Source organism: Sphaerodactylus townsendi, linkage group LG01 (genome assembly GCF_021028975.2).
Source record: "Sphaerodactylus townsendi isolate TG3544 linkage group LG01, MPM_Stown_v2.3, whole genome shotgun sequence".
In the NCBI taxonomy this organism is placed as follows: domain Eukaryota; kingdom Metazoa; phylum Chordata; class Lepidosauria; order Squamata; family Sphaerodactylidae; genus Sphaerodactylus; species Sphaerodactylus townsendi.
In genome coordinates, this window is record NC_059425.1 from 24107404 (window position 1) to 24135357 (window position 27954).

The following is a 27954-nucleotide window of genomic DNA, read 5'->3' on the forward strand; positions in this document are numbered from 1 at the left end:
GTCCTCTTTCTTGCGTTCCTGGCTCCTGATCGTGGCTCCAGCATCGAAAGAGGCCCGTTTCTTCCCCTTCCGCCAATAAACTCCAGCCAGCAGGGGAGGGTGTCTTGGCGCCTCTCCGCCACCATTGCCCAGGAATGTAGCTTGCAAGAGGGGGGCAAAACAAGACAAATGCTGAACTAGCTTGGAGACCTCCTTCCAGCCTGAGCCCCGCTCCGTCAGTTGTCCAGACATGGTGAAGTGGTAGCGACTTATTCGGGCGGGGGGCTGCAGCCCACCCTGCCGCCGCCTCCTCCTCCCATCTCTGCAACAGGTAACGACTCGCATACAAGCGGATGCCTTGTTTTCTGGTCTGTTTTCCTTCCTTTTCTGCTGGGTGGTGCTTTCTTTCCCCCCTTTCGCTTGCCAGCTGTTGCGATTGTTTTTCTTGCATTCACTATTCTCGTTGAAAACCGGCTTGCAAGCTCGCCCATCGAAAAGTCTTGCCAGGGGGTGACTTCAAGCAGTGGTTGTTCTCCCAGTTTGTAAAGCAGGGAGTGACTCGGGCCAAATGGATATTGGTCTGACCCAGCAAAAGTGCGGGTTTTAGTGCTCAGAGCTATGGGGAAGGGGAACCCCCCCCCCTTCTCAACTGCTTCCTTACTTTCCTTACTTGCCTCAGTTTACCCATCTCTAAAACAGGCTTAAATGTTAGGGGTGTCAGCTTCTTAGAAACCTTTGCAGAAGCAGCCTTCAACCAGCAGGACTGTGCCCAGCACAGTGAAGAAAGAAATCCTCCCCAGATACTTTCTTTCCTGCGACTCCTCCTGAAGGTTAATCAATTAATGAATGATGGATTATCTCTTGTGGATTCCACACAGCATATTTATAATGGCGTGCAATCGTTATAAATGAATGTGTTTTCCATTTATAAAAAGGGGAAATGAGTTCATTTGTAACAATTGCAACATGTTGTATGAAATCACACTCTATGTTGCCAGTGTTAAATTCAGATTTCTCAAATATTGGAGGAGTTCGAAGTGTACAATGGCTACCAATCTTGATCCTCCTTGATCTGAGATTGCAAATGCCTTAGCAGACCAGGTGCTCAGGAGCAGCAGCAGCAGCAGCAGCAGCAGGCCATTACTTTCACATCCTGCATGTGAGCTCCCAAAGGCATCTGGTGGGCCACTGCGAGTAGCAGAGTGCTGGACTAGATGGACTCTGGTCTGATCCAGCAGGCTAGTTCTTATGTTCTTATGTAGTGTTATTTGTCTGGATTCATATTTTCAGTGTGTACAGTTTTGTTTGCCTTCTCCCATAAAGCATACCAGAGATGGGAAAAATATAGAAAATGGCAACCAAAATAGTCAAAAGTTTGGGATATTTTCCAAAGGAGGAAAGATTGAAACAATTGGGAGTCTTTAATTTAGAAAAACAAAATTCCACAAATGCTAGAGAACACAAGAGAGATTTATAAAGTAGGGAGTGGTCCAGATAAATATTTCTGCTTGTTTCATAACACTGCAACTTGGGGTCACTCAACAACATTGATTGGTGGTAACTCAGAACGGGGAATTGGAGACACAGAGGTGGGCTGGGGAACCTGGCTGGATCCGTGAGGCTCAGTGGGTAACCTGGACCAACTTCCCCCACAGGAGAACTGTCCTGAGGAAAAAATGGAGAGGGGGACCCTGAATCTTCTTGATAGTGTCATAAAAGAACAGGAAGAACTGCTGTAAAATACACACAATTAAAGAATCCACTACGACATGATGTGATTTTGGCCACAGCCTCAGATGCTTTAAAAGAGTTGGGGGAGAGTTGACAAACTAATGAAGGGGGGAGGCGCCTGTTGGCAGCTGTTAGCCATGATGGCTAAATAGAACTTCCTTGTGCAATGGCAGTATAGCTTTGAATGCCAGATGCTAGGAACAAAAGGGCTGGTAATCATTTTCCTAACTGACAGGGTGAGGTGGGAGACTATGCTGGAATAGGTCAATCTTTTTTTAATGAGAATTTTTATTTATTTCGCACATCTAAATGACACATACATAGAAAGATAAAGAAAAGATCCCGATCTAGTCCCCTCTCCACCTTATAATAATAAAACTACATGAAAAGAAAAAAAAACATACACAAACACCTACACACACATATATATACGGTGACTTCCAGCTACCTCACTAAGGATCCAAGCATAAATCTAACTCAGGGCTTATAATTAATATCTACGTTTTTTTCACTTTTAGTTTTTCTTATAAAGTTGTCTTAACCCAATACTCTGTTTTCATTTAAGTCTCGAATTCTGCCGTTGTTTCTCTGTATGTTTTCAATAAGTAGTCCGCAAAGGATTTCCAGTCTTTCAGAAAATTGTCTGTATTCTTATCTCTTATAATTGCTGTCAGCCTTGCCATCTCTGCATACTCTGTGACTTTCAAGATCCAGTCCTGTTTTGTCAATCTTGAGCCGACTCAGCAAAGCAATGCTTGTTTTTATCAAGAACTGCAATAAAATTCTTTACAGTAGGAAAGTTAGGCTGAGACTTCTCATGCAGTGTTTCAAGATTGATCCCTCCCAGCTCAAAGCAGGCTCTGGATTTCCCCCTCCTCGTGAGGAGCTGTCCATGGCTACTCTTAGCAATGAGCTGGTGTGAAGATATACAAATAGGGCTTTGTTGAGACTGCCGTTGTTTCCTCACCAGGGACTAGAATGGCAGCCGCTGAAAGAGAGCTTTGCTCTGTTTCATTCTTAAGGAATTTGCAGTGTTGTCTTGAGTAAAGCCATTACTTACCTCCGCCATTTTGAGGAAAGCAGTATATGTGTTGCAGAATCATTGGACCAAACTAGACATGATGGCCTCCATCAGATCAACATGTGGCTTTAACTGCCATTTTAAAGTGATTTAAAATTGCTGCAAGAGCCCGATCCTGATTGGGACCACAGTGTGGCATGCTGAAGTACTGTTCCTTCCCCCATAGTAGGAGAAAATATGCTCCTTAACTTACCATGCTTGCAACATGTTTACATTGCTTTAAAATAGCGGTGGCCACGGAGCGGATCCACGAATGCAGTTCCCTTTAGTTTGGCCCATTGAGGGCTACCAGGAAAAGACGGGGGGGAGGACAGGCTTTCCAGTGAGTCAGGGGCATCAGCTCAGTTATGAAATTAGAGCAAATAATCAATGCAACATAGATAGTTTGGATAGCATAATTCTGGGGTTAGACTAGAGATGCGCGCCATGGTATGAAGTGCAAAATTATTTTGGAGGGATGGATTGTTTCTGATTGCCTAAAGCTTGACTGTCAAACCACATAGGCCCAGGGGTGCTAATTTGGTCAGACCCTTCTAAGGGAGGTGTACGGCTTGAAGTGGCTAATGTGTCTTAAGTGCTTTCAAAAATGGAACATTTGTAAGCGCCAAACATATTTTCGATGCCTTGAGGACTGCCAGGTTTCTTATAAAACTGGCTTTATTGCTAATTGACTTCATTACTGATTTCCTTCCTTGAATGTCCACTGATCTTTCTGCTGTGAGAACGACTGCATACCCTTCAGTGTGACCCAGACAAAGAAGGCAATATTTGCTATGGGGATAAGGGTAGTGTAAGGATTGTTGCCAGAGCCCCTACCCACCTGCATGCTACTAGAAGCCCTACCATTAACTGTGCATTCTATTAGTCACAAGAGCAGTTTGGACAGATGGGTTCGGGGTTGAAGTTCAAGGAATGTCCCACAGATGAAGAATTAGATGTGATGATGATACTTCATTTATACCCTGCTTTCCCCCCCAGTGAAGACCATAGCAGCTTATACCATTCATTTCTCTTCAGTTTTATCCGCATAAAGCTTCCTTGTGAAGTAAGATAGGTTGAACAAATTTTGGTGACCCAATGTCACCCAGCAAGCTTCCAGGTTCTAGTCTGAAACCAACCACTATTCAATCAAGCCAGGGCAACAAACTGAATCGCAGACTTAATTTTCATGGTTAAAAATAGATTTTCTATGGTCAGAGACAGGATTGGTCTGAAAAACAGATCCTGGGGATAAGAGAGGGATATATTGTATCCCTCAGTTGTGAGCCTTGTGGCTCTGGTTGGGCCCTGTTAGAAGAGAATTTCTTAGCCAGGTCTATATAGCGAGGCAAATGTTGCACTAATAGGATACAGCGAAGACTGTGGACATTTGACATGTCAAGAAACAACTGAAATTGGGGTGGGGGAATGAATAAAACAGAAATTCCAGCTACTTTTGGTACAACCCTCACTATAACTGTCTTCCCAACTTGACTTGATTTGACCTGTCTTCCCAACTAGTAATGACTGCTGAAATATGTTTAAGGAATAGCCATCCACTCATAGCTGACCAGAACGGTTCTGATGCACTCCTCCTCAAAGAGTGGTCAGTTTAATGTATGACAGGATAACAGCAGTATCTAATTGGGTGGAGAGAAGAGCAGATAGTAAAGGAACAGGGGTGCATTTAGTATACTAGTATGCTTCTTGGCTGCAAAATGTTGGCAGTTATCTCCAGATCACTGTTGAATGGGAAAATCTGAGAGCTGCCGGCTTAGGAAGCCTTTTCTGTGAATTCTTAGCAGGAGCTAGAACTTAATCCAAGTCTGGGATATGATGAAACACAAACATCAGATCATTGGTATATAAGGTTCTCCTTTATTTATCCTAACAACCACCTTGTGAGGTAAATTAAGCTCAAGTTCTACCTTCCAACCACTACACTACACTTTTTCCTGGTTCACAACTCAGTCTTGTCACCATTATGCAACAGGAGTACTTGTGCTGTCTTTCTCTCTGCTCCAGGAGGTTGTCTGAGGTGAATCAGTTTCCCAGTATAGGCACCCTTGGACTTTGCTCTGGGGGCTCCAGGAGCCAAATATAATAGGGTCATTTCAGTCTGGTGAAATTTTGCATTTAAAAACATTTCTGGGACAATTGAAGGACAATGATTTTCTCTCCTAGGAATTCAGCCTTGAGTTTGGTTTGCAACAAGCTGGCAGATTCTGGGCTGCGGAGGTGGCAGAGAAGGAAGTGAGTCGGAGAAATCGCCTGGGTAATTTTGAGCTGGCCAGTAGCGACGTTGTGCCAAATTAGAAGAACAAATAACAAGACGGAGGTTGTGGAGAGGGGAAGAGCAAATCCCTGCCAGACTTTGATCCGGTGCCAGCGTTTTGTTCTTCACCTCCCCGCCAAGTTCACAGGCGGGTTTTCTCTGGATCTGTTTATCCCAGTTGGTTACCCAAAAGAGATGGAAAGTAACTAATCTTTTATGGCTGCCCAGCCTTCATTTTTGTCTTGACCCCTCCGTACTCTGCCGCATGACTGCCAGGGCTAGCAGGCGTCAATGCTGGCCTTGTGTGGAAGGAACAAAAGATAACTTGAGTTCTAGAAAAAGGAACAAGGAGGAAGACAGTCTCTCTCTCTCTCTCTCTCTCTCTCTCTAGTGTCGTCCATTTTGGGTTGCGCTGTTGGTTGAAGAGGAAGATGGAGAAAGGGAACTGTGAGGAGCAGCCTTTATTATCCATAGTTATAGTTACTAATAAATAGTACAGTAATTACTTATAGTATTTAAATTGTAAGCTCCTCAGGGCAGAGGGCTGGCGTTTTGGGTTTTTTTGGTAGTCTGTACAGAGGCACCAATGTGCATTATTTAAGAGCAAATGTAGGGCCTTCGTATGAATTTGCTTCCACATGGATCAGGGGTAGGGAACCTGCGGCTCTCCAGATGTTCAGGAACTACAATTCCCATCAGCCCCTACCAGCATGGCCAATTGACCATGCTGACAGAGGCTGATGGGAATTGTAGTTCCTGAACAACTGGAGAGCCGCAGGTTCCCTACCCCTGACATGGATGCTTTTCTTCACTTTGGCTTCACAAGCAGAAACGCTTTTTACTTTTGGGCTGTCTACTCAACCTGCTCTAAAAACACTCTAATCGTTCTTTCTCTCTCCTCAGCATATACTTTCCCAAACCTGCTTAGCTCTGAGGGAATAGTTCAGTCTAAGCAAGTAGGGTTGGCAGCTCCAGCTGGAAATTCCTGGAGATTTGGGGCTAGAATCTGGGGAGAAAGGGACCTCAGTGGGATGTAAATGCCATACAGTCCTGCAGCCGTTTTTGCTAGGGGAACTGTTCTATCAGCTGGAGATTAGTTCTGGCCCTTTCTGCACAAATCGCCAAAAACGTTTAGAAATTTTTTTTCAGTCCTCCCTTTACCACAATGTATTTCCACACTCACCTCTTTGAAACGATGCCTGGCCGCCATTATGTTATCCCCCCCCCCCTTCTTTCTGAGTTCTTTGTTGAATTGATGCTTCAACGCCTCAAAGCTTCTTGCCATGATTCTCTAATCCTCATATACTCAAAGCATCAAAGATTAGTCCCCCCCCCCCAAATAAAAACAAACAGAAATGACTGAAATAAAACAGATGAGGGGGGACAGAGTGAGCTCAGAAAATGGCACTGAGGAAGAAGCTCAGGGAATCAGCTTGGAGAATAGATCATAGAGCAGCTGAAGACGTTTTCAAAATGTTTCAGCCAGAGAATCATTTAAAAAGAGGATTCATTTTAAACACTTCGAGGCTGCAAATAAAATATTTTGGGGATTAAAAACAATGTGGAGCTCCATGAAGGAAACACTTTATTTACAGTCCCAAAGTGTTTTTAAAACTTTGTGCGGAGTTCCAGGATATCTCCAGACATCACCTGGATATTGGCAACCCTACAGCTGATACTATCTACATGGGGAAAGTCCACACTTTTGAAGGTCCTCTCCAAACTGGTGCCATTTTTCTTTCATAAGCCCCTCCTGGCTGCCATTCACCCTGCTGGGCAACTAAGGGGCTTTTTGAAGGATTACTAAAAAAAAGTAATTGCTATAGTACACAATACCAATTACAGATTTTTAAAAAGCCAGCCAGGGACACAGTGGGGGGGAACATGGAGATAAAATGGTGACTGACAGAGGAAAGGGCCTGGGAAAGCTCTGTGAAGAAACTCCTTTGTCAATGGGCTTGCCTCTGAATTTGCAGTGGCTGAATGGAGAATCCTTCCTATGTGGATTCAGCTTGAAATAGGAATCAAGAAGTCCCCTGCGTAAATACCACCTTGCTGATTAACTTGGTAGGTGACTTTGAGAAGTGCCCTCTCACCTGCCATACGGTATTTTTAATAACACTGGTGGTCCCTGTTTTCAGTTACAATTCTCCTCTTTCTCGCTTTCATGGATCTGATGTGGGGGTAACATCTACTGCCGTGTTGGGTGCTTATTTTCCCCTCTGTCAGTGGCGTATCTACCTAGGGACAAGGGGTACCCCTTGCCCCAGGCTCCACTCTTCTAGTCATGTGGGGAGGGTATGCAAAATCGGCCCCTCACATGACCAGGCAGTCCTGCTGCCTCCTCGTTTTCCCATGCCTTCGACCCCGCCCATGTCCTCGACCCCACCCATGTTGATGACACATCAGTGGGGTCAGGGGAGCTCGAAGACCAGGAGGCAGCAGGACTACCCATGTTAATGACACATGGGCAAGGGCGCATGAAAACGACGGGGCAGCAGGACTTCCTGCTGCCTGGGAGCACCCTCAACCCCACCCATGTCCATAGGCAAGGTCTAGGGTGCCCTGCACCCCCCCCCACAGCTGGACTCCCAGCCAGCAGCCTGCAGTTCCTTCTGCCCTCCCCTCCGGAAAGGCCAGAAGAGACTGCAGTCCCCAGCCTCGGAGACCTGATTTTATCCTTCCTGTTCCCCAAGCCTCACCCCCGGCCTCAGTGCTTATAAAAACAGGTCTCTGAGGCCAGGGACTGCAGTCTCTTCTGGCCTGCCTGGAGGGGAGGTCAGAAGAGACTGCCGGCTGGGAGCCCAGCTGGCAGGGGGGAGGGCGGGGAAGAGTCGGTTACCCTAGACCTTGCCCATGTTCATGGTGACATGAGTGGGGTTGAGGGCGGTTGGAGCCGAGGCAGCAGGAAGTCCTGCTGCCTCTTGTCTTCAAGCGCTCCTGCCAATGTGTCATCGACATGGGCAGGGTCGAGGGCACCCGGCAGAAGTTAGGGAGGGCAGAGCCTGGGGGGCGTCAAGAGACATTGTCTCTGGCTGCCATTTACCCCTGGAAGGCCTCTGCCCTCCGCTCCCCTTGTATATTCACAAATAAAGCAATAAAAATGCCTTCTGCCTCCAGTAGTGCCCAAGGAGTCGACCAGTCCTACCAGTGCTATCCCTGGAATTTCTCCCCTCTCAGAGAAGATAGGAAGGGCCTTAACTTGTATTGTAAGCCACTTTGAACTACAAGGCATGGTGTGATACAAATGTTTTAATAAATAAGCAAATGAACACTGTTGATATTGTATTGTGGTAGGACAGTTAAGTTTTTCTAGTACAGCTACAGCAAAATGCCCATCTTGACTTTGACGTCAGACGCTGGGAAGGCAAAATCACACAGTAAGACTTCATTTGTGGGTGTCAATGTGGGCATGTGTTGAAAAACAAACCTCATGAATCTATCCTCCTCGGTATGATAGTAGGGGTATTATGAATATACCCATATTTTTATTTGTGGAATGTTAGAGGGTATGACTTTAAAATAATCTATTTATCACTTCGCCTGTTCTTAACATAACATCTAAATTCTAAAGATTGTGTTAAGAGCACGTAAAATGTTTGATATATTAAATTCTAAATATTCTTATTAGAAAACAAGGGCTGTTTCTGATAGAGGGACTATTTCTGATAAGGGGGCCACCAGATAATACATAGCCCTGCTCTTGTACGTTGAAAAAATCCTGCCAGTTTGCCTGAACATTTCCTTTGTTATCCTCACTGAATATTTTTTTATTCCTGTGTCCCCACCCTGTTTCTTCCTGTGTCACATCAGTACACAAATGTTGGACATTCACAGAGCTACCCGCAGGAGAAGGATTACAACCAGCCCAAGAAGCGTGACGAAATCTGGTTCTCCCACAAGTCAAGCTGCCTTTGATGCTAATTTTTAAGTCTTTTCCGTGACCTGAAATGCTTACAATAAAGCTGCCTCAGATCTTCAGGATCCACCAAGTACCTCGTGTGAGTAAATAACTCACCCAGTTCTTACAGCATAAGGCTGACTCCTTTTTCTTACCGGCAGAGGTTCTAAAGAACAACCTGGCAGGCAGAAATTCAAAAGGTGCAGTTCCCCCACCTGCTGCCCAGCATATTTATTTTTATTTATTTATTTATTTATATTTCAAACTTATAGGCCGCCTCTTCCCCAAGGGGCTCGAGGCGGCTTCCAACATGGCTGTTCTACGACAGCAACTCCAACAACATGAATCAACACATTTAAAATCCAGCAGCAATCATATACAATTTAAACAATAACAGTAACCAATAAAACGGTAAAAACGGGCGCCCGATCCCAAGGCTAAAAGGGAGAAATAAGTAATAGAAAGAGGAAAGGGGGGGAGCGGCGGGCCCCAGGTGGAATCAACAGTGCGGCCTGACCGAAAATAACAAGGGATGGAGAATGGCAGCCTCAGTTTTGAATAACCCGCATGTTTCAAAGTGGGCAGCGTCAAAACGGCTGCCAGCCTCTCCAAAGGCCCGGGTTGGAATAAGCTCTGTTTTGCAGGCCCTGCGGAACTTCACCAGGTCCCGTGAGAGGGCCCGAACTGATGCGGAGGTAGAAAGCATTCCCGCAGGCAGAGGGCCAGAGCCGTGAGAAGGCCCTTGGCCCGGGTCAAGGCCAGCACGCATCGCCGTGCAGCTGGGCTGCAGGGGTCAGCCCAACCGCAGTTCTGCCACCGCTGAACGTGAGTGGCCTACGATGCGGGACACCAAAGGGGTGATCGCGGTCCCGGTAGGTATGAGGGCCCCATGCCGCAGTAAGTGCCTTAAAGCGTTATTACCAACACCTTGAAGACGATCCGGAACTCCACCTGGGAGCCGAGTGCAGACGAGCATAGCCACCAGGGGTGATATGATCTAAATAATCACCACCTGCCAGGAAGCCGTGCGCTGCATTCTCCTGGACCAGCTTCAGCTTCCGGATCACCGCAAGCAAAGTTGCCCGCCAGAAGCCGTAGTTACAGTAATCTAGGCCTTCGAGGTGACCACGCCGATGGGATCACGGGGTGGCCAGGTCGGGCCGGGAGAGATAGGGGGCCAACCGCCGCGCCTGGCGGAGATGAAAAAAACGCAACCTGGGTTACATGGGCCACCTGGCTCTCCATTGTCAAGGCAGAGTCCAGGCGGACCCCCAGGCTGCGAGCCAGGGATGTCGGGGCCAGAATGACCCCTTCTAGAATAGGCAGCTGGAAATCCCTCGGTCTCTCCCCCCGGCCTAGCCAGAGGACCTCCGTCTTTGTTGGGTTAAGTTGGGTTAAGCATAGTGAATAAAGTGGTACAGGAAGCCACGTGCCTGCTAAGGGCTCAGTGACGAAGGGAGGGGGAACTGCGTCTGGGGCATGAACTGCCCACGCCTTCTCCTGCAACCACCCCTGAAACGCTTCTTGATATGCTAAGTGCTCCCAATTCCCCTGAAATGTTCTAACGCTGCCTCTGCCCCTGGACATCGCTCCTGCTGCACTCCCATCTCCCCATGTGACTGCAGTGGCGGCGCCCAGGACAAGCTGCCTCGGATGTCCCCATTGCAGCTACGCGCCTGTAAGGGCTTAAGAGCCTTGCTACAGTGAAATAATCTAGACAAGTTATCCAGCTTGGGGTTCTAAAGTCTGTGGCTTGAGCTGGAAACAAGCCTGAACTGTATCTGCTTGGAAAAGACTGCACAGCTGACTAGGCCAAAGCCAGACTCCTGCTATTTATTTCAGGCCAGGCCAATTAAGGGATTTCATGCAGCCTTCCAACTTATTGGCATCAGTCCATATTAGAATAGCACTAAGGTTGCTAACCCCAGTTTTGCAAATTCCAGTAAATTCAGGGCCTGACAGAGTGTGGGGAGAACAGATTTGGTGGAAGGGAGTGGGGGACAGCGGCAGAAAGGAAATTCCACAGGGTTGTCAAATCCAGGTTGGGAGATTCCTGGGGATTTGGGGAGAGCAAGGTTTGGGGAGGAGGGGGACCGTCCTCAGCAGTGAATAATGCCATCATAGCATCCACCCTCTAAAGAAGCCGTTTTCTTTGGGGGACCTGATCTCCAGTTTTGAAATCACTTGTAATTCTAGGAGATCTCCAGGCTCTACCTGGAAGTTGGGAGCCCTAGCAGGGAGATCATCCTATCCTCTGTCTTCTATTTCCTAGAGGGGAACTGATCTCTGTAGCCTGGGGGTCAGGTCTAAATCCCAGGAGAATTCTAGGTGAGGCGGATAATGGTAATGAAACATGACCTTTAAGGCAACTATGATGGGTGAGTGGTATGTTACAGGATAACCTGGGATCTTTCTTTTTGCTGTATAATGTACATGCTAAGTTATGGTGGTAGCAGGAAGATTCAGCAAGAGGAGAAGGTGGATAACCCAGATGCGTAGCAAGGGGGAAAAGCACCCAGTGCACCTGTGGGTCCTCCTCCCCCACCCCGGAACACCCCCACCACACCCCGGAATGCCCCACCACACCCCTGCCACGCCCTCGCGACACCCCCACAGGAATGCGCGCCCAGTGTGTCACCCCCCCGTCCCCTTGGAGCTATGCCTCTGGCATAACCTCTTCCGCACCTTCTGAATTCCTTCCCTCAGGCTTCCCCACATCCTGCCATGTTCCTCCCGGATGAGCTCCACGTTGTTTTCAAGCCAGGTTATGCAAAAAACAGCCTTGGAAATTGGAATAAGGGATATGTAGTAATATGAGGAAAGGTTATGCCACCTCGTCTTTCTCCTTGCTGGATATGTCTCCCCATCTCTGGCATTCCTATTATTTTTGCAAACAAAGGTTTAGAAATATGTAATTCCAAATTACAATTACGCTGTGATTCCAAATTACTATTATAAATAACTTGAAGCAGTTATTTATTCACTTTAGAACTGAGACACAGTCTGAATAAGGAAATAGAGTCTAATCCCAAAACAGAGCTAATCCCCTAGCTTGACTCGTTCCACCCCAACCCCCGTACGAGGACCTTCCCTAGATGCAAGAGGCTTCAAACTGGGGGAAAGAACTGCCATTAGCCGAAAGGATCCATGGGATCTGACCCTATTTCTCCCGACAGCTAAGAGAATATTCTCTTGTAGACTCTACTGCTCTAGCTTGAGCCCCATTTCTGGTCAGAGAATTTTTTCTCTCTTTCTCACAATACTAAAACCAGGGGGCATACATTGAAAATGCTGGCGGGAAGAATTAGGACTGATAAAAGGAAACACTTCCTCACACAACTTGCGATTGATGTTTGGAATATGCTGCCACAGGAGGTGGTGATGGCCACTAACCTGGATAGCTTTAAAAGGCTTGGACAGATTTATGGAGGAGAAGTCGATTTATGGCTACCAATCTTGAGCCTCCTTGATCTCAGATTGCAAATGCCTTAGCAGACCAGGTGCTCAGGAGCAGCAGCAGCAGAAAGCCATTGCTTTCTCATCCTGCCTGTGAGCTCCCAAAGGCACCTGGTGGGCCACTGCGAGTACCAGAGTGCTGGACTAGATGGACTCTGGTCTGATCCAGCAGGCTTTCTTATGTTCTTATGAGTGGCTGGTGAGATTTCAACAGCTGAGCACCTCAGAATAGCATCTGGACCATGTATGATTTCTATTGCCAGTTAGGTATCTTCTACAAACCACTATATATAGATGCCCAGCCCAAAATCTGGGAACATCAAATGTGCTTCATGAAATTCAATATTCTCTATTACTGACAGTAGCTGCCGCCCTCCAAATCTCAGATGGAATAAAATCTTCCCTCATGGTTGCTACTATTACTATGTCATTAACTAGAGATGTCAGGGATTGAATTTCTGCATCCAAAACTTGTATTCTAACACTGAACTAAACTTTTGTACTTCCCCTCTACTTTGTGCCATTTCCTTCTTTCCTTCATTTATACCCCTCCTTTCTCCCTAGCAAGGAGCCAAGGTGGGTTACATAATTCTCCCATTACCATTTTATTCTTACAGCAACCCTGTGAAGTAGGTTAGGCTGGCGGTGTGTGACCAAGGTCCAGATGTGTATCTAGGAAAAATGCAGCCCGATGCAAAATCGGAGTTTTCCGCCCCCATCCCCATGGGCGGCTGCCTTCCTCCACCATGACCAAATAACGTTTTTTGGACATATTTTCATTCAGCTTCAGCCTTTGGATGGCATTTATAGAAAGCAAAGACACTTCCTAGAAAGTAGGAGAAGAAGAGTTTGGATTTATACCCCATATTTCTCTCCTGTAAGGAGAGTCAAGGTGGCTTACAAGCTACTTTCCCTTCCTCTCCCCACAACAGACACCTTGTGAGGTAGATGGGGCTGAGAGAGTTCCAAAGAACTGTGACTAGCCCAAGGTCACCCAGCGGGAATGAAGGAGTGCGGAAACACATCTGGCTCACCAGATAAGCCTCTGCCACTCAAGTGGAGAAGAGGGGAATCAAACCCAGTTCTCCAGATTAGAATCCATCTGCTCTTAACCACTACACCACGCTGGCTCTCAACCTTTGTCACCCTTTGTCACACTGGCTCCTATAACCTTTGTCACCCTCAGGAGTCAGGGTTCCTGCATTGGGAGCTTTAAGGTTACGCTATGGTATTATTATTTGTAAAGCGTATTTTCATGCGATCTTTTTTTTTGGATCTACTATTTAATCACTGTTCTGTTTTTAAACTTGATACGGCTCTTGCTGCTGTTATTAACATGACCTGAGCCTTGCTGTAGTGGAGGAGGGATGGGACATAAATCTAAACTATGAATTAACAAATAAATGCAGCAAATTGCTGCGTTGCTTGTAGGCAGAAAGCTTGCAATTCCCTGCCTCAAGATGAAAGGTTCAAAGGGGCTGGATTACTTCAAACTTCGAAAGGATTAATAGTCGTGATAGAAGATTTAGGAGATAAAAATTCATCCATTCTTTGTTCAAACCATAATGGTTCTAGGGAATTTTCTGCAACTGGTCTCTTTTTACCCTTGTTTAATAACCTTACTATATCGACACCTGTGGACTTGCAGATCTTCTGGGAAGATGGCATCATCTCGGGCTACCGTCACCCCAAAAGCTCCGCCTTGGACTGTATACTCAGTTCCTTCCAAATGAACAATGAAACCATCAACATTTGGACACATTTTCTTCCCACCTGGTAAGTCAGTGACTTATTATGCTTCTGTGGTTGGCTGGTACTTCTCCAACATGCTACAGTGTCGTATTTGCACTGTATTTTCCGGCAACAGAGTTTTATATACCGCCCAGAGCCCTTCGGGGGTAGGGCAGTATATAAAACTTAGAAATAAACAAACCAACCAACAAACAAATAAATAAATAAACATGCTTAATAGTAGCTTTGCATCAATACTGCATCAGTACTGCAGCACAGGAACCAATTTACAGGTTTCCGCCTCATAACCAGTTTGGTACACTCAGGAATTAGAAATGCTGTAATATGGGAAATATTAGAAATGTTGCAAAGATTGTATTGTCGAAGGCTTTCATGGCCAGAATCACTAGGGTCTTGTGGGTTTTCCAGGTTGTATGGCCGTGTTCCAGTAGCATTTCTCCTGACATTTTGTGGCTGGATAACCACAACACCCTAATGTTGTAAAGTTTTGCATGGTATCAGTTTCCCCCTGGGTTTTCCAGATGGTCTAGAAAATAAAGGGGCACAGAAGTGTTGTTTTATTGTTGTTCTACCTGCCCTACATGATATCATAAATCTATGCCTCATGGGATGTATAGGGCTTGGGAGGCAGTGTGGTGAAGTGGTTAAGAGCAGATGGACTCTAACCAGGTCTGATTCCCCTCTCCTCCACATGGGTTATGAACTTTAATTTGGTGAACTGGATTTGTTTCCTTGCTCCTGTGCACGAACTCTTTCAGCCCCACCTACCTCAGAAACTATCTGTTATGGGGAAAGGAAGGGAAAGGAGTTTGTAAGCTCCTTTGAGTCTCCTCACAGGAGAGAAAGGATGGTATAAATCCAAACTCTTCTTCTTTTGCCAGCTTCCTCTCCACGAGCTGCTGAGTACTGTAATGGTTCTTGGTAGGGTTGTCAATCTGGATTGAGAAATTCGTGGAGTTTTGGGTGCGGAGCCTGGGGAGGGTGGGGTTTGGGGAGAAGAGAGACTTCAATGGGATATAATGGCCCAAAGTCCACCCTTCAAGGCAGCCATTTTCTCTGGGGGAACTAATGGCTACATTCTGAAGATCATCTGTAGTTCCAGGAGATCTCCTGGTCTCACCTGAAGAGCTGAGGCTCAGTGGCAGAGCATCTGCCTGGCATGTAGACGGTCCCAGGGTTCAATCCCTCGCACCTCCAGTTTAAAGGATCAGATGGTAGGTAATGTAAAAGACCTTTGCCTGAGACCCTGGAGAGCTGATGCCAGTATGTAGACAATACTGATCTTGATAGAGACCATGGCTTTGATTCAGTACATGACAGCTTCTTGTGTCCCTGTACCTGGAGGATGGCAGCTCTAGTTCCTGGCCATGGACCTCCATCTCCCCCACACTCATATTCTTTGTTGTCTAATATGACAAACTTGACTACCTTTGTCAATTGTTTGCTTCATTAAGAGTGTTCACAGCAAGGCAACAGAGAAACAAAGCAGCCTTTCTAGTCACCTCTCTGTGACCCTGGAGAAACAGAAGAGGAAAGAATCTGGAAGAAATGGGTAATCGTGAAATGCAGCGGGGAGGAAGCTAGCATGTTTAATAGTCTCTCCTTGTAGGTATTTCTTGTGGCGATTCCTGATGTTGTCCTACTGTCTGGATTTTTGGCGGGATACCTACAGTTGGCCCTTCCTGGCCTATATGGGGCTTGTGTGCCTCTATCCCTTCACATCCAGCTGTGCCCACACTTTCAGCACCATGTCAACCCACGCCAGACACATCTGTTACTTCTTGGACTATGGATCACTCAGCCTCTACAGTTTAGGTAAGGCAATGATGCAGTTGAAAGGAAGGCAGCAGAGCTGATAATTTGTAAGACCTCTAAGGTGGTCTGGTGAAGAACTGAGCTCGCTGGATCCAAGTGATGCTCAGATCTTCTGCAAGGGTATTTAAATAAACCTATTAGACTGGGCAGGAGCACCTATTATTATTATTATTATTATTTTATTAGATTTTTATACCGCCCCATCCCCGGAGGGCTCTGGGCGGTGTACAATATGTAAGGCAATACAATTAAATAACATTTAAATAACATATAAAAGCAGCAATAAAATCTCCTAGTACATTTATCAAATATAAACTCAGATTAAAATTTAATTTAAAATTCAAGATATAGGGTTGGCTTGGTTACGCCCCAAGCGTGCCTCCAATCACCAGATAGAACTCCCTCCCTCCCTGGCTAAGCAACATGAAGGGAGGCTACGAAGTCACAATGATGGATTGGCAAGGCTCCAGGTAAGTTAAGCGGCTTTCGCCAAGGTCGGGGCACTATTGGCGGCTGGATTCCTCCAAAGGTTCCCAGCGGAACAGTTCGCCTGAAGTCTTGCAGGCCCCGCTGGAACTCCCCTAACCCGCGCAGGGCCCGGACAGCTGGAGGGAGAGCTGCCTCCACCAGGCCGGGCCAGGGCTGTAAAGCTGTCCTGGCCCGTGGTGGGAGGCCAGCCGATTACTTCGAGGGGCCAGGGACCACCAGTAAATTGGCACCACCGATCGGAGAGGCCGCTTCTAGGGACATATGGGGTGATGTCGGTTCAAGATATCGCATGGGCCCTCAGGCCAGCGGAATGGCCTTAAAGGTCAACACCAACACCTTGGAAGGCGATGATCCCGGAATCCCTCATTGGAAGCTGTAATGCAGCTGCTGCAGCACAGGCTGGATATGTTCCCGAAAGCCACTGCCTGTAAGCAGACGTGCTGCTGCATGGTGGACCAGTTTCAAAACGCCGATCAAAACGCAAGGGAAGGCCCGCCAGAGCCGCCAGTTACAATAGTCAAGTCTGAGAGATGACCAAGGCGATGGGATCGCTAGTTAGAGGCTAGGATCCCGGCTTCTGGAGAGTGAAGGGAGCCAGACGCTCGGGCCTGATCGGGAGGTGGAAAAAAGCAGTCTGGTTGTGGCTGGGCTGCAATCTGTCTCCATTGAGAGAGACAAATCCAGGTGGGACCCCCCACAAGGCTGCGAACGGAGGGGGTCGGTGCCAATATGGCCCCTCCTACACCAGGCGGCTGGAAAGTCCCTCCCCTCACGCCAAGCCAGAGGATCTCCCGCCCTCTCGGAAGGATTCAGTTTTAACCTGCTCTGTCGCGAATCCAACGCAGCAAACCGCTTCCAAACAGTGCTGTAGAGCTGCAGGCGGTGCGGCGGCTGCTCCCTCCATCAGCAGAATGGATCGCTGTGTGTCATCAGCTGCACCGATGGCAAAATCAGCCCAAAAAACTCCTGTACCAGCTGAGCAAGGGGTCGTGCATGTAGATAAAGTTAGCAATAACAGCGGGACAATAGTGCCCCCTGGGTAATACAACCGCATTGACAGCGGGCACTTCCGGGAGGTTTGGTCCCCTCGTGACTCTCACTTTGTTGATCTCCGGCCCCGGAGAAACGTAGTAGGTTATCCACTGGAAGGTAATAGTGCCCCGCGACTGAGGGCGCCAGGCGGTGGGCCAAAATGATCGTGGTCGCCTTCATAATTCAAAACGCCATGCTATGGTGAGATCTAACCAACACCTCAGCAGCGCTCGGATCCACCTTGGTCAAGCTTCGAATATCGGAGAGTATTCCGCGCTCCAGCACGGAAGCCGGACTGAAGGGGTCGAAAGCCGATGCCATCCAGAAAACTCTTGAAGCTGCTCCAACACTTCACTTCAACACCTTCCTAGAAACGAAAAGTATTCCAAACGTATGCGTAATTGGCCAGATCTCCTGGATCTAACGATGCGGTCTTTTTTTAAGAGTGGGTGGGACCACTGCTCTCCCTTCAACCCATCCGGAAAGTTCCTTGCTCAAGAGAACCATTGATGATACTCACCAGATGGGAAGTCGCAGCTCGGCCCGGCAAAAGTTTCGCTACAAGCCAGGACGGGGTAACGGATCCAGAGGACAGGTAGTAGGTCTAACAGCAGCTAAGCAATTCTGTCCGTAACAGCAGCTTCGCAGAGAGCAGTGGAAAACTGGGTCAAACGTAAGGGACCTGAAGACGGCAAGGGAGTCTCCAGTTCGCTAATTGTAGCTAACGTGGATGGAAGGTCATGGCGGAGCGACGCATCTTACTCCGCCTTAAGAAGCTTTCTCTGGCATAAATGCCTTGGCTGGCACAGCTAATATCCAATTGAGGGGTTTGAAGCGATTCTCTCCGATAAGAGGAGGCGATACCAAATGACCCAATTATACGTAAATAATTGTGCCATGGGATGGAGCGGATACGCGGACGCCGGAGGGGAGGAGGAGAAGAAAGTCCTCTTCGCCTCCTTCGTCGCCATCTCATAGGCTTTCATAAGCGTCCTATAGGATGTTCTGTTTTTCTGGAAGCAAGCACAATTCTGCTTAAGCCACTCTACTGAACAACCTCAGATTTATTCTGCAACTGGACCTTATTTGTTTTTATTGAATGTGTATCTGACCCTTTCTTCTCCAGACAGGCTCAATATAAAACACCATTCAAAAATATACACCTATTCATCAGCCCTCCAGGGGCGTTTCAGGTTGGGAAATAGTGTTTGTGTGTGCAGGGGCGTAACGAGGCAAACCGGAGCCCTGGGCAAAACCTGAGTTGGATGCCCCTCCCCACCATGACCAAAATTTTTTTTTTTTTACACCAGATCATTTCTAAAACATCATCACATTATAGAAAATGCCCCAACTCACAAATCTGAACACAGCAATGGGCCATCCCACACAACAGAAATTTTAAAAAATCTATCAAATCTACACACACACACAACAATTCTGGATAAGTGGGTGAAAAAAAGACACCAACACATGACTAACTGCCTCATGATTTCTCACAACACGTATGTTCGCACCCCCTCAGATGGCCAGCTATCCTGGACTATTGAGGGCAATCTGTAATTCTCCACCTTCACAGCCTTACACAACACAGTGATGGATGGCCTCTTGATTTTTCACACCGCCCTTTGGCAGGAAGACAAAATCCCCTTTCCAAAGTGTCCCTCGGGACCGATGCTGTGATCATCACATGAATCCTGGGGAAGATGAAAAAGACCTTTTCACCCCGCCCCCTTCCCAATAACAAACATACAAACAAGGGCATTAACAACACCCCCCCCCCCCCCCGCCGCCCCATATCAGCCTCCTCCCAGATCAAATAGACGCAACTCAGACCAAGGCTTGTTGGAGGCAGGGAAGAGCATCTATTGCAGAGAGGCAACAACAAAGGCGATTTTAAAAAAGGCAGACGGCTGCAGCAGACAGCCTGAGCCCCGGAGCCCGGCTGCATCCCTGCAGGGAGAGAGAGGGAAGGGGAATTCCAAATAATGTTACCTTTTGTATGATGTAAAAGTCTGTTTTAAACTTTTCCTCTCAGAATGCCTTCTCACAAGCACTCCTGGGGGCTCCAGGGATTCCATGACCCATAAATTCCTTGATACCTTTTTAAAGGAAGTTGTGGAAGCCATTCTTTTGAAGGAAAGCCCTAGACACACAAATGGCTGTATAGCCTTCATTCTTTCAGACTGTTTGGGATCAGAACCCTATGGCCAACACAAGAGCCTCTTTCTCAAGACAACTTTTGAGACCTAATGACCATGGGCCAAAAACATCAGGTAGATCCTGAGGTGGCAACTAACACCTCAGATGCCTAGTGCATTTGGTGACATTTCTAAGTGAACAAATGTGTTACAAGAAAGCAGGACATTCCCTGTAGTGAGTGTATCATGTAGACTAGACCACAGCATCCCTTTGTGGAGAGAAAAGTGCATATTTTTTGCACCTCTGGGGCAGGCACACTGGAGAACTACATGGGGTCACTTCCCTTAACAGGATGTGTTTGTTTGTTTGTAGGCTGTGCTTTCACGTATGGAGCCTATACAATGCCTGACCGCTGGGTGAATGGCCCTTTGCACCATTACTTTGTCCCTGTGGCCACCTTTAATTCCTTTCTCTGCACAATCCTGTCCTGTTACTCCAGGTAGGTAAAACTATCTTGCAATACCAAGGTAGGACTGAAATGGATTCAGGTTTCGTGCAAATTCAGATGCAGCATTTTGACTTTTGAAATGTTCTAAATACTGAACACTCAGGTTTTTTTAAACCCAACCTTAAAATCTAATTCTCAAACGTTAGAAGTCATTTGTTTGGGTTAAGCTGTACATTTTTTCCTATTCCCACCAACCTCAAATCTATCATGGGGAGTGTTGTCCATATAGTCCAAATTATATTTTGAGCAAATTTGAATTAAAATGGTTAGAATCTTTTGTTTGAATTCATTTCAGCTATAAGTAAGAAATATGTTGTGCAAGCAATTGGAAATAACCTCTTTCCTTTCTCAGAATTTTCTGTATATCGATATATATAGACATACACACATACACAAACATGAGAAAAGTGATTTAGGACCCTTCCTGCACAGGCCAATAAACACGAACCCGTCCTCGCCCCGGCCTGTTCGCCCCATGGACAGTCAGCCATATGAACACACGCCTTCACAGGCGCATTTTGTTTTTGGTTCCTGCCTCCCTCCGTAGTGCAGCTTTGGAGGCAGGCACGACTGACCCCCAGGGCCATGAAACTGCCCTTTGTCCCTGCGTGGCTCTGCTGATGGGAGCCGGGGACTGTGATTCTCTTGTTGGATTGCAGCCATCTAACGCGCCTCACAGCCACTCGGCTATGGCTGCGAGGCATGTTAAAACAAAAGAATTGCGCATAGCATGATTCTTGAAAAACCTGGGTCGGGGCAGGAAATGTGTAGCAGACTCGCTTTAGGAGCGAGATCTGTGCGAAGTTCTCCCCCAACCCTGGTTTTATCCCACCCTTAAGCTGTGTTTATTGGCCCGTGCGGAAAGGGCCTAGGTTTTTCTAAACTCTTTTTAAAAAATGTGATCTTCAGTTGAATTAATATTGTGCAATAGTTGGGATGTAGACTTAGATCAGAAAGACCTGGATTCAATTCCCCAATTTGGTTACAAAGCTCCCTGGTTAATGTTGGGTGGTTGTAATCTTATCACCCTCACAGGACTCTTATAAATATAAAAAAACTAAAATGTTAGAAATTGGTACAGGGTTTTCAGCTCTGCCTCTGTTAGGTTTGCCAGCCATCAAATGGGGCATGGTGATCTCCTGGAATAATTGATCTCTAAACCACCAAGATCAGTTCCTTGTTGCTGGGAAATACTTCACAGAGACTCTCCATAAAATGTTCCTTTTCTTCCTCCCAAAATGGCAGCATTCATGAACTTGTAAATTTTTCGATGCAAACTTGTTGAACGTTCGTGTATTCAGCTGCACAAACCTTTAATAGGTTTTAACTGTTCCTCGGAAGTGCCAAGGATGACGTGTACATAATGGGCTGAGTACAAGTCATTGCCTTGTGATTGGAAGTTTTAACTGCTTCCACTGAGAACAGAGTGGAAGAGAGCTCTGAGTAATCTCAAATTAATTGCTCTGATGTATATCTCAGAACATTTCCTGTCGCAGATGTCATCAGGAGACACTGAAGTATGGAAGCTTAATTAATGTTCTCACAATACTTGGTCTCAAAATGGTTGCCGCCTTTGATTTCCATTCTCTTCTGGTGATCTGTCAGGTTCCAAGTGCCAGATTTTCTACTAATGTTGGTTCCAGAGGGTGACCAAGAGGGGTTTATCATAGAATTTAGACAACTCTTTCACAGGTAGGAAGCTAGGAACACAATATATCTCTAGGTTCTCACACATTGCATCACCATCAAGCTCCTGGTCTCTCTTCTGAAGCTCTCTCAGTCCCTGCCCCATTTACAGTGTCTTTCTTTTCCCTGATCTTTTCTTATCTCTCCATTCTGTGACCCTTGATGGCGATCCAAATGTCACCAGTTTTGCCACTGACAATGGCAACAGCCCTCTCCCTATTTGTTATCCCCCAGGAACTGTTATCCATGTGGCACTTCCGCACAAAGCATTTAAAATGTTTGCCAAACATTTTGAAAACGTGTTGAAAAGAATTGTTGTTGTGAGTTTTGGCCACATAGTTTGTAGAAATTTCAGGTGAAAGCCTGCATATATGGCTGCATATATGGCTTCGATGCTACAAAGACCCGCTATCCGAAGCCTTGCCAATTCTGATGTCAAATCTATGTTGAAGAATTGAATCCACAACACACACACACATTTTAAAAGGAAAAACAGCACGGTCGCCTAATCAGTAGGCAATAATGAATTTATTAATGTACAGCAATGACAGAAATGGCGGGGAGTCAGATGAGAAAATGTCCATAGCAAACTTCAGAAAATGGCAGACAGCTGGAGAAAATGGCGGATGGCCAGAGAAACGAAAGTAGCTGAGTCAAAGGAGGGGGAGCATCAAATTCAGGCTGGAGAAATAAAACGTTTTCTGTTTCTCTGCGCAGGCAAAGAAGAAAACTGTTGAAAACATTTTCAGAAAAAAAGAGGATCTAAATAAAACATTTTGAGGCTGAAATAAAACATTTTAAAAACATTTTGGAGGGAAAACTGTGAGGAACTCCTTTGAGGAAACATTTTATTTCTTTCCATGAAATGTTTTATTTTGGCTGTGCGGAAAGGGCCATAGATAGACTGCCTCTGAATAAAAAGGTTCCATCTATCCATCGTGGTTGGTAGCCATGTGCAGACCTCTTTTCCATGAATCCGTGCAGTCTTTCTTTAAAGCTACTTGTGCTGCTATGTGTTAAGAACAAACTGCTTTTCAAAGGCTCCTCTTTGTCTGTCTGTGGATTGCTTTGGCTGCAGTTCCAAGATGCATTTAATTACCACTTCTTTCTTTCTGTCTTTCCCTGTTCCTAGATTTTTGGAACTGGAGTGCCCTCCTCTGAGCAAGACCTTGAGGACAGCGGCTTTTGTCTACCCCTTCATCTTTGACAACATACCACTGTTCTATAGGGTAGGCTAATTTTTGAAGCAACATGTCCTTTGGCACGTGTTTATGCTCTCTCCCTATGTCCTTTGTGCTGTGAGTGACAGAGAAACATTGGATTATCTTGCATAATTTAATTTTCACATCATGGGAAAAAGACCTTACAGCATCCATTGGAGTCCCAATGTAATGTCTGAACACATGGGTAAACTCCTAGGTATTCGCTCCACCCACGGGACCTGTAATTTTGCCAGTCACATTTTGAAATGTTGTCCAAAAATGAGAGATGAGATTTACCCTGATATTTGTCTTTGATATTTACAAGCCTGGGAGATGGCTGATACAAATCTGAAATATTGTGGAAGGTTTTCATGACCACCGTCAACTGGCTATTGTGGCTTTTCCAGACTATGTGGCCATGATCTGGTAGTTTTTGCTCCTAACATTTCACCTGCATCTATTAGACCATGTCCTCACAACCTGGAAAACCCATAACAGCCTACAAATTTCATGAAATGTCATCTGTAGAAGGCTACCCTCTCATCAACCAGCGTGATGTAGTGGTTAAAGGTGGCAGACTCTAATCTGGAGAACCGGATTCAATTCCCCACTGCTTTACATGAGCAGCAGACTCTTATCTGGTGAACCAGATTTGTTTCCCCCCTCCTACTCAGGAAGCCTGCTGGGTGACCTTGGGCTAGTCACAGTTCTCTCAGAACCCTCTCAGCCCCACCTACCGCATAAGGTGTCTGTTATGTGGAGAGGAGGGAAAGGAGTTTGTAAGCTGCTTTGAGATTGCTTGTAGAAGAGAAAGACGGAGTATAAATCCAAACTCTTCTACTTCTTCTACATTGTCATATTCCCAGCTGCTCACCTGAATTCTCTGGTTTCCTCCCATGTAAATCATACTATGTTTGATGTATTGTCGAAGGCTTTCGTGGCCGGAATCACTAGGATGTTGTGGGTTTTCTGGGTTGTATGGCCATGTTCCAGTAATATTCTCTCCTGAAGCCAGCCACAGATGCAGGCGAAACATCAGGAGAAAATACTACTGAAACACAGCCATACAATCTGGAAAACTCACTACATCCCTACTATGTTTGCTTTTGTTGTGTTGTTGTTATGGGTTAAAATATTTGTTTCTCACTTGCCACCCTCAAGAACTCTGATTCTTTCCTTTGCTGGCTCGCATTTCTTCTTCTTTCAGCTTTTCTTCTGTTTTGGTGAAGACTGCACTTGGAATGATGCCATAGCTGGTTATTTCTATCACCTTTTCTTTGCCCTCCTCACTGGCTTCCTCTTTGCATCCCACCTGCCGGAACGCCTGGCTCCAGGTCGCTTCGATTACATCGGTAAGAGCAAGGCTGTGGTCAGCCTTCCTCACTAGGTGGCGATATCTCATTTCCAAATGGGAATCCAGAAAAATGTATTAAAAACCAGTGAGTGTCTCATAACCAACGGAAGCTTCCAGAATTGGTGTGCCGAACTCCAGTGGGACCTGGGGATCCCCCAAAATTACAGCTCATCTTCAGACTACAGGGATCAGTTTCTGTGGAGAGAATGGCTGCTTTGGAGGGCGAATTGTGTGGCATGGTATCCCACTGAGATCAGTGTTCTCTTCAGGCACTGCCCTGAAATCTTCAGGATTTTCCCAATTGGATCTGGCAAACCTACACCCATCCCCCACCAGTGGCCGGGGGCGGGGGTGGATTTGGCAACCCTATTTTAGAACCCTCACACTTAATGCAAGTGGCCACGTATTTTAGTGTCTCTGAATTGTTAAGCCCCAGAAACAAATCAAACGTATAAGATGTGAGCTGGATAGCCCAGGCTAGCCTGATCTCATCAGATCTTTGAAGATAAGCTGGAGTGACCCTGGTTAGAACTTGACAGGAGACCATCAAGGACCTTGTAAACAGCAGTGACATCATCCAGCTGCAACCTACAATCCTTATACATAATTGTCTAAGGGATGGAATGTCCGATGACAAGCCAATGGGTGTGCAGGACTCATGACATTCCATCCTGTCCCCACCCACCTTCCCCTAACCCAGATTAGCCAAGTCAACCTTGGTGAACAATTGGGTGACAGCTGTCACAGCCAGATGGCCCTCACATCCACAGTGGTAAAACTGCCTTCGTGATTAGGTATGTGGATGCTTTGATGGATCGAAGGTGATACTTAAGGACTGCCCATTAACTGAAAACGTTTCAAATTGCAGTGCTGAAGTATCCCTTAAAGCAGGGAGGTGATCATATTATAGATTCCTTGGAGCTGGGGGGGCAGGTATGTAAATGCTGTATGCATTTTGCCTCCATGCTGGAATATGCTTTGGATGTGGCAGACCAGATGTGCTCTCTGAAACTTATCCCACGAATCCCCATTACGCTTAGGCCTTTAAGGGGATACCCTTCAAAACAATAAAGAGAAGATTGGGATCAAATTGGGGGGTCTCAACTGAGGAGAGGATGGGGCCTTACTCACCTGTAGACCATCAGATCTGACCTAGGCCCCTGCATTTCTGAGAATTCAGTTTCAATACCAAACTTCCAGCATGACAGGATTTTGGGTGGATCCAGATCAGACCTGTAGATGTATACTGTGTTTCCCCCAAAATAAGACAGTGTCTTATATTAATTGTTGCTCCCAAAGATGCGCTATGTCTTATTTTCAGGGGATGTCTTATTTTTCTGTGTTCTGTTCGTCGGGCATGCTTCCAAACAAAAACTTTGCTACGTCTTACTTTTGGGGGATGCCTTATATTCCGCACTTCAGCAAAACCTCTACTACGTCCTATTTTCAGGGAATGTCTTATATTCGAGGAAACAGGGTAGTTATGTCCTCAGAAACTGGTATCCATGAAAATGGCAGGCTCCTCTTGGCCATTTTAGAATAGGAAAATAATGAGTGTGGAAAGGCTTAACATCTCTCCCTATGTGCCATAGTTACTGGTCCAAATTAGGCTCCTGTGCGTCTGGTAAAATGAGTTTTTAAAAATGCTGGGTGTCCATGGACTTGTAGTATATCACCTGGTTGGAGGCTGTAATCGCCATGGATAAGAGGCAGCTCAGAAGTCTTTGTAATATAGGACTTTCCCCCTCACACGATATCAGGCATTTTGCTAAAAAACAATAATTTTGAGATTTTCACTCCCTCACATTTTTAAGCTTCTCATGGGAGACTTAAGGACTTGAGATTTCATAGAATCATAGAGTTGGAAGAGACCCCAAGAGCCATCAACCCCCTGCAATGCTGGAACACACAGTCAAGGCACTCCTGACAGATGACCATCCAGCCTCTTCTTAAAAACCTCCAAAGAAGGAGACTCCACCACACTCCGAGGTAGTGCATTCCACTGTTTCCCCCCCCCAAAGTCATTTATTTTATTGAGTAAAATACAATAAACACATGTCAATTGTATTCCACTGTTGAATAGCACTTACTGTCAGGAAGCTTTTCCTGATGTTTGGGTGGAATCTCTTTTCCTTCACCTTGAGCCCATCACTCCTGGTCCTAGTCTTTGGAGCTGCAGAAAACAAGCTTGCTCCCTCACCAACATGGCGTCCCTCCAAATATCTAAACACGGCTATCATGTCACCTCTTAACTTTCTCTTCACCAAATTAAACACCCCCAGCTCCCTAAGTCTCCCCTTGTAAGGCATGGATTCCAGACCTTCTACCATTTTGGTTTCCCTCCTGGTAAAAGGTGTCTTTTTTAATTAAAAAAAAGGCTGAGATTCTCAGGATGTTTATTTATTTATTTATATATCGCATTTATAAACCGCCCATCCCTGAAGGGCTCTGGGTGGTGTACACAGGGTCAGACACAATATCATATACGATTGGCCAAACAACAATACACAGAGTAAATAAGTTAAAACAAGTTAAAACAATTTACAAAATTCATAAAATAAGCAGCATCAATACAATATATATACCAGTAAGATTATAAAAATGTGGAAGTATGAAAGTATGGCGCTTTCAATGAGGCTCATGTTGAATCGCAGAATGTATTCATTTCACCATCAGCTAGAACTGACTGTTCTTTTCTTTACTGTTTTTTTGTTCTTGCTCCACCCCAGGGCACAGTCACCAGCTGTTCCACATCTGCGCAGTGGTAGGCACCCACTTCCAGCTGGAAGCTGTCTTGTGTGACTTGCACTTGCGCCGGGACTGGTTGAGCACCAATGCGCCAGCAGCCACCTTCACACGCACTTTTGCCACCCTCGGCACCGCCCTGCTGGGGAACATGGTTCTCATTGCTTTCTTCACTGTCACCCTCCTCCGTTCCTCCATCACCACCGTGACCCTGCAGAGCACTCTTTCTGAGGCAGAGCAACACAAGGAGAAGTGACCGTTCTCGAGGACAGTGGTTTTGGTATCAGGGGAAAGCTTCCCCCTGCTCTGGGCTCTTCCTTCTGAGCACTCTGAGTTAGTTTGCTCAGCACTGCACCTTATACCTCAATATGATGCATCTGGAGGCATATAGTACCCTTCTTAAGAGACCTCTCAATTTTAATGTTTCCCCCTAAGCCTGAGCACCTTAAAAAGAGACAGAAACTTAGTAGGGCTTGTGTCCACCGTGTTTGGTGCCAAGAGGAAATGCAGCCAGTGTTCGGGTGAGCAACTTACATGTACCCCTCCAAAGAAAGGGAAGGGGTTGCAGGAGGTGATGCATAGGTTCTGGTTGCTGTCCAGGTCAGCCAAAGCTGCCTTAGTACTTGTCTGGACATTCCTTACAGGGCCACAAGGACACAGGTTTAGATGTCCACTTCCCAGGAAGCTCTGCCTTATGGCTTAAATTCTAGAGCCACAGGATATCCTGCCACCGTGGTTTAGTGGTTAAGAGCAGGTGCACTCTGATCTGGAGAACAGGGTTTGATTCCCCGCTCTGCCACTTGAGCTGTGGAGGCTTAGCTTGTGCACTC

The 27954-nt window shown here is 46.2% G+C and overlaps 1 protein-coding gene across 5 annotated transcripts; it reads left to right on the forward strand.

The window, feature by feature from the left end:
• PAQR6 (progestin and adipoQ receptor family member 6) lies at positions 1-27954 on the forward strand. 5 transcript variants are annotated; one of them, XM_048507142.1, is made up of 9 exons: positions 1-310; positions 4955-5045; positions 8859-9046; positions 14051-14178; positions 15764-15969; positions 20002-20128; positions 22956-23052; positions 24233-24377; positions 27109-27954. In XM_048507142.1, the coding sequence occupies exons 3-9, from the start codon at positions 8996-8998 to the stop codon at positions 27378-27380; spliced, it is 1026 nt and encodes a 341-aa protein (XP_048363099.1). In that variant the 5' UTR covers positions 1-310; positions 4955-5045; positions 8859-8995; the 3' UTR covers positions 27381-27954. The 5 variants fall into 5 exon arrangements, with proteins under 5 accessions (XP_048363099.1, XP_048363093.1, XP_048363106.1 ...); XM_048507136.1 differs by having other exon boundaries at positions 4955-5023; XM_048507149.1 differs by lacking the exon at positions 4955-5045 and adding an exon at positions 5437-5492.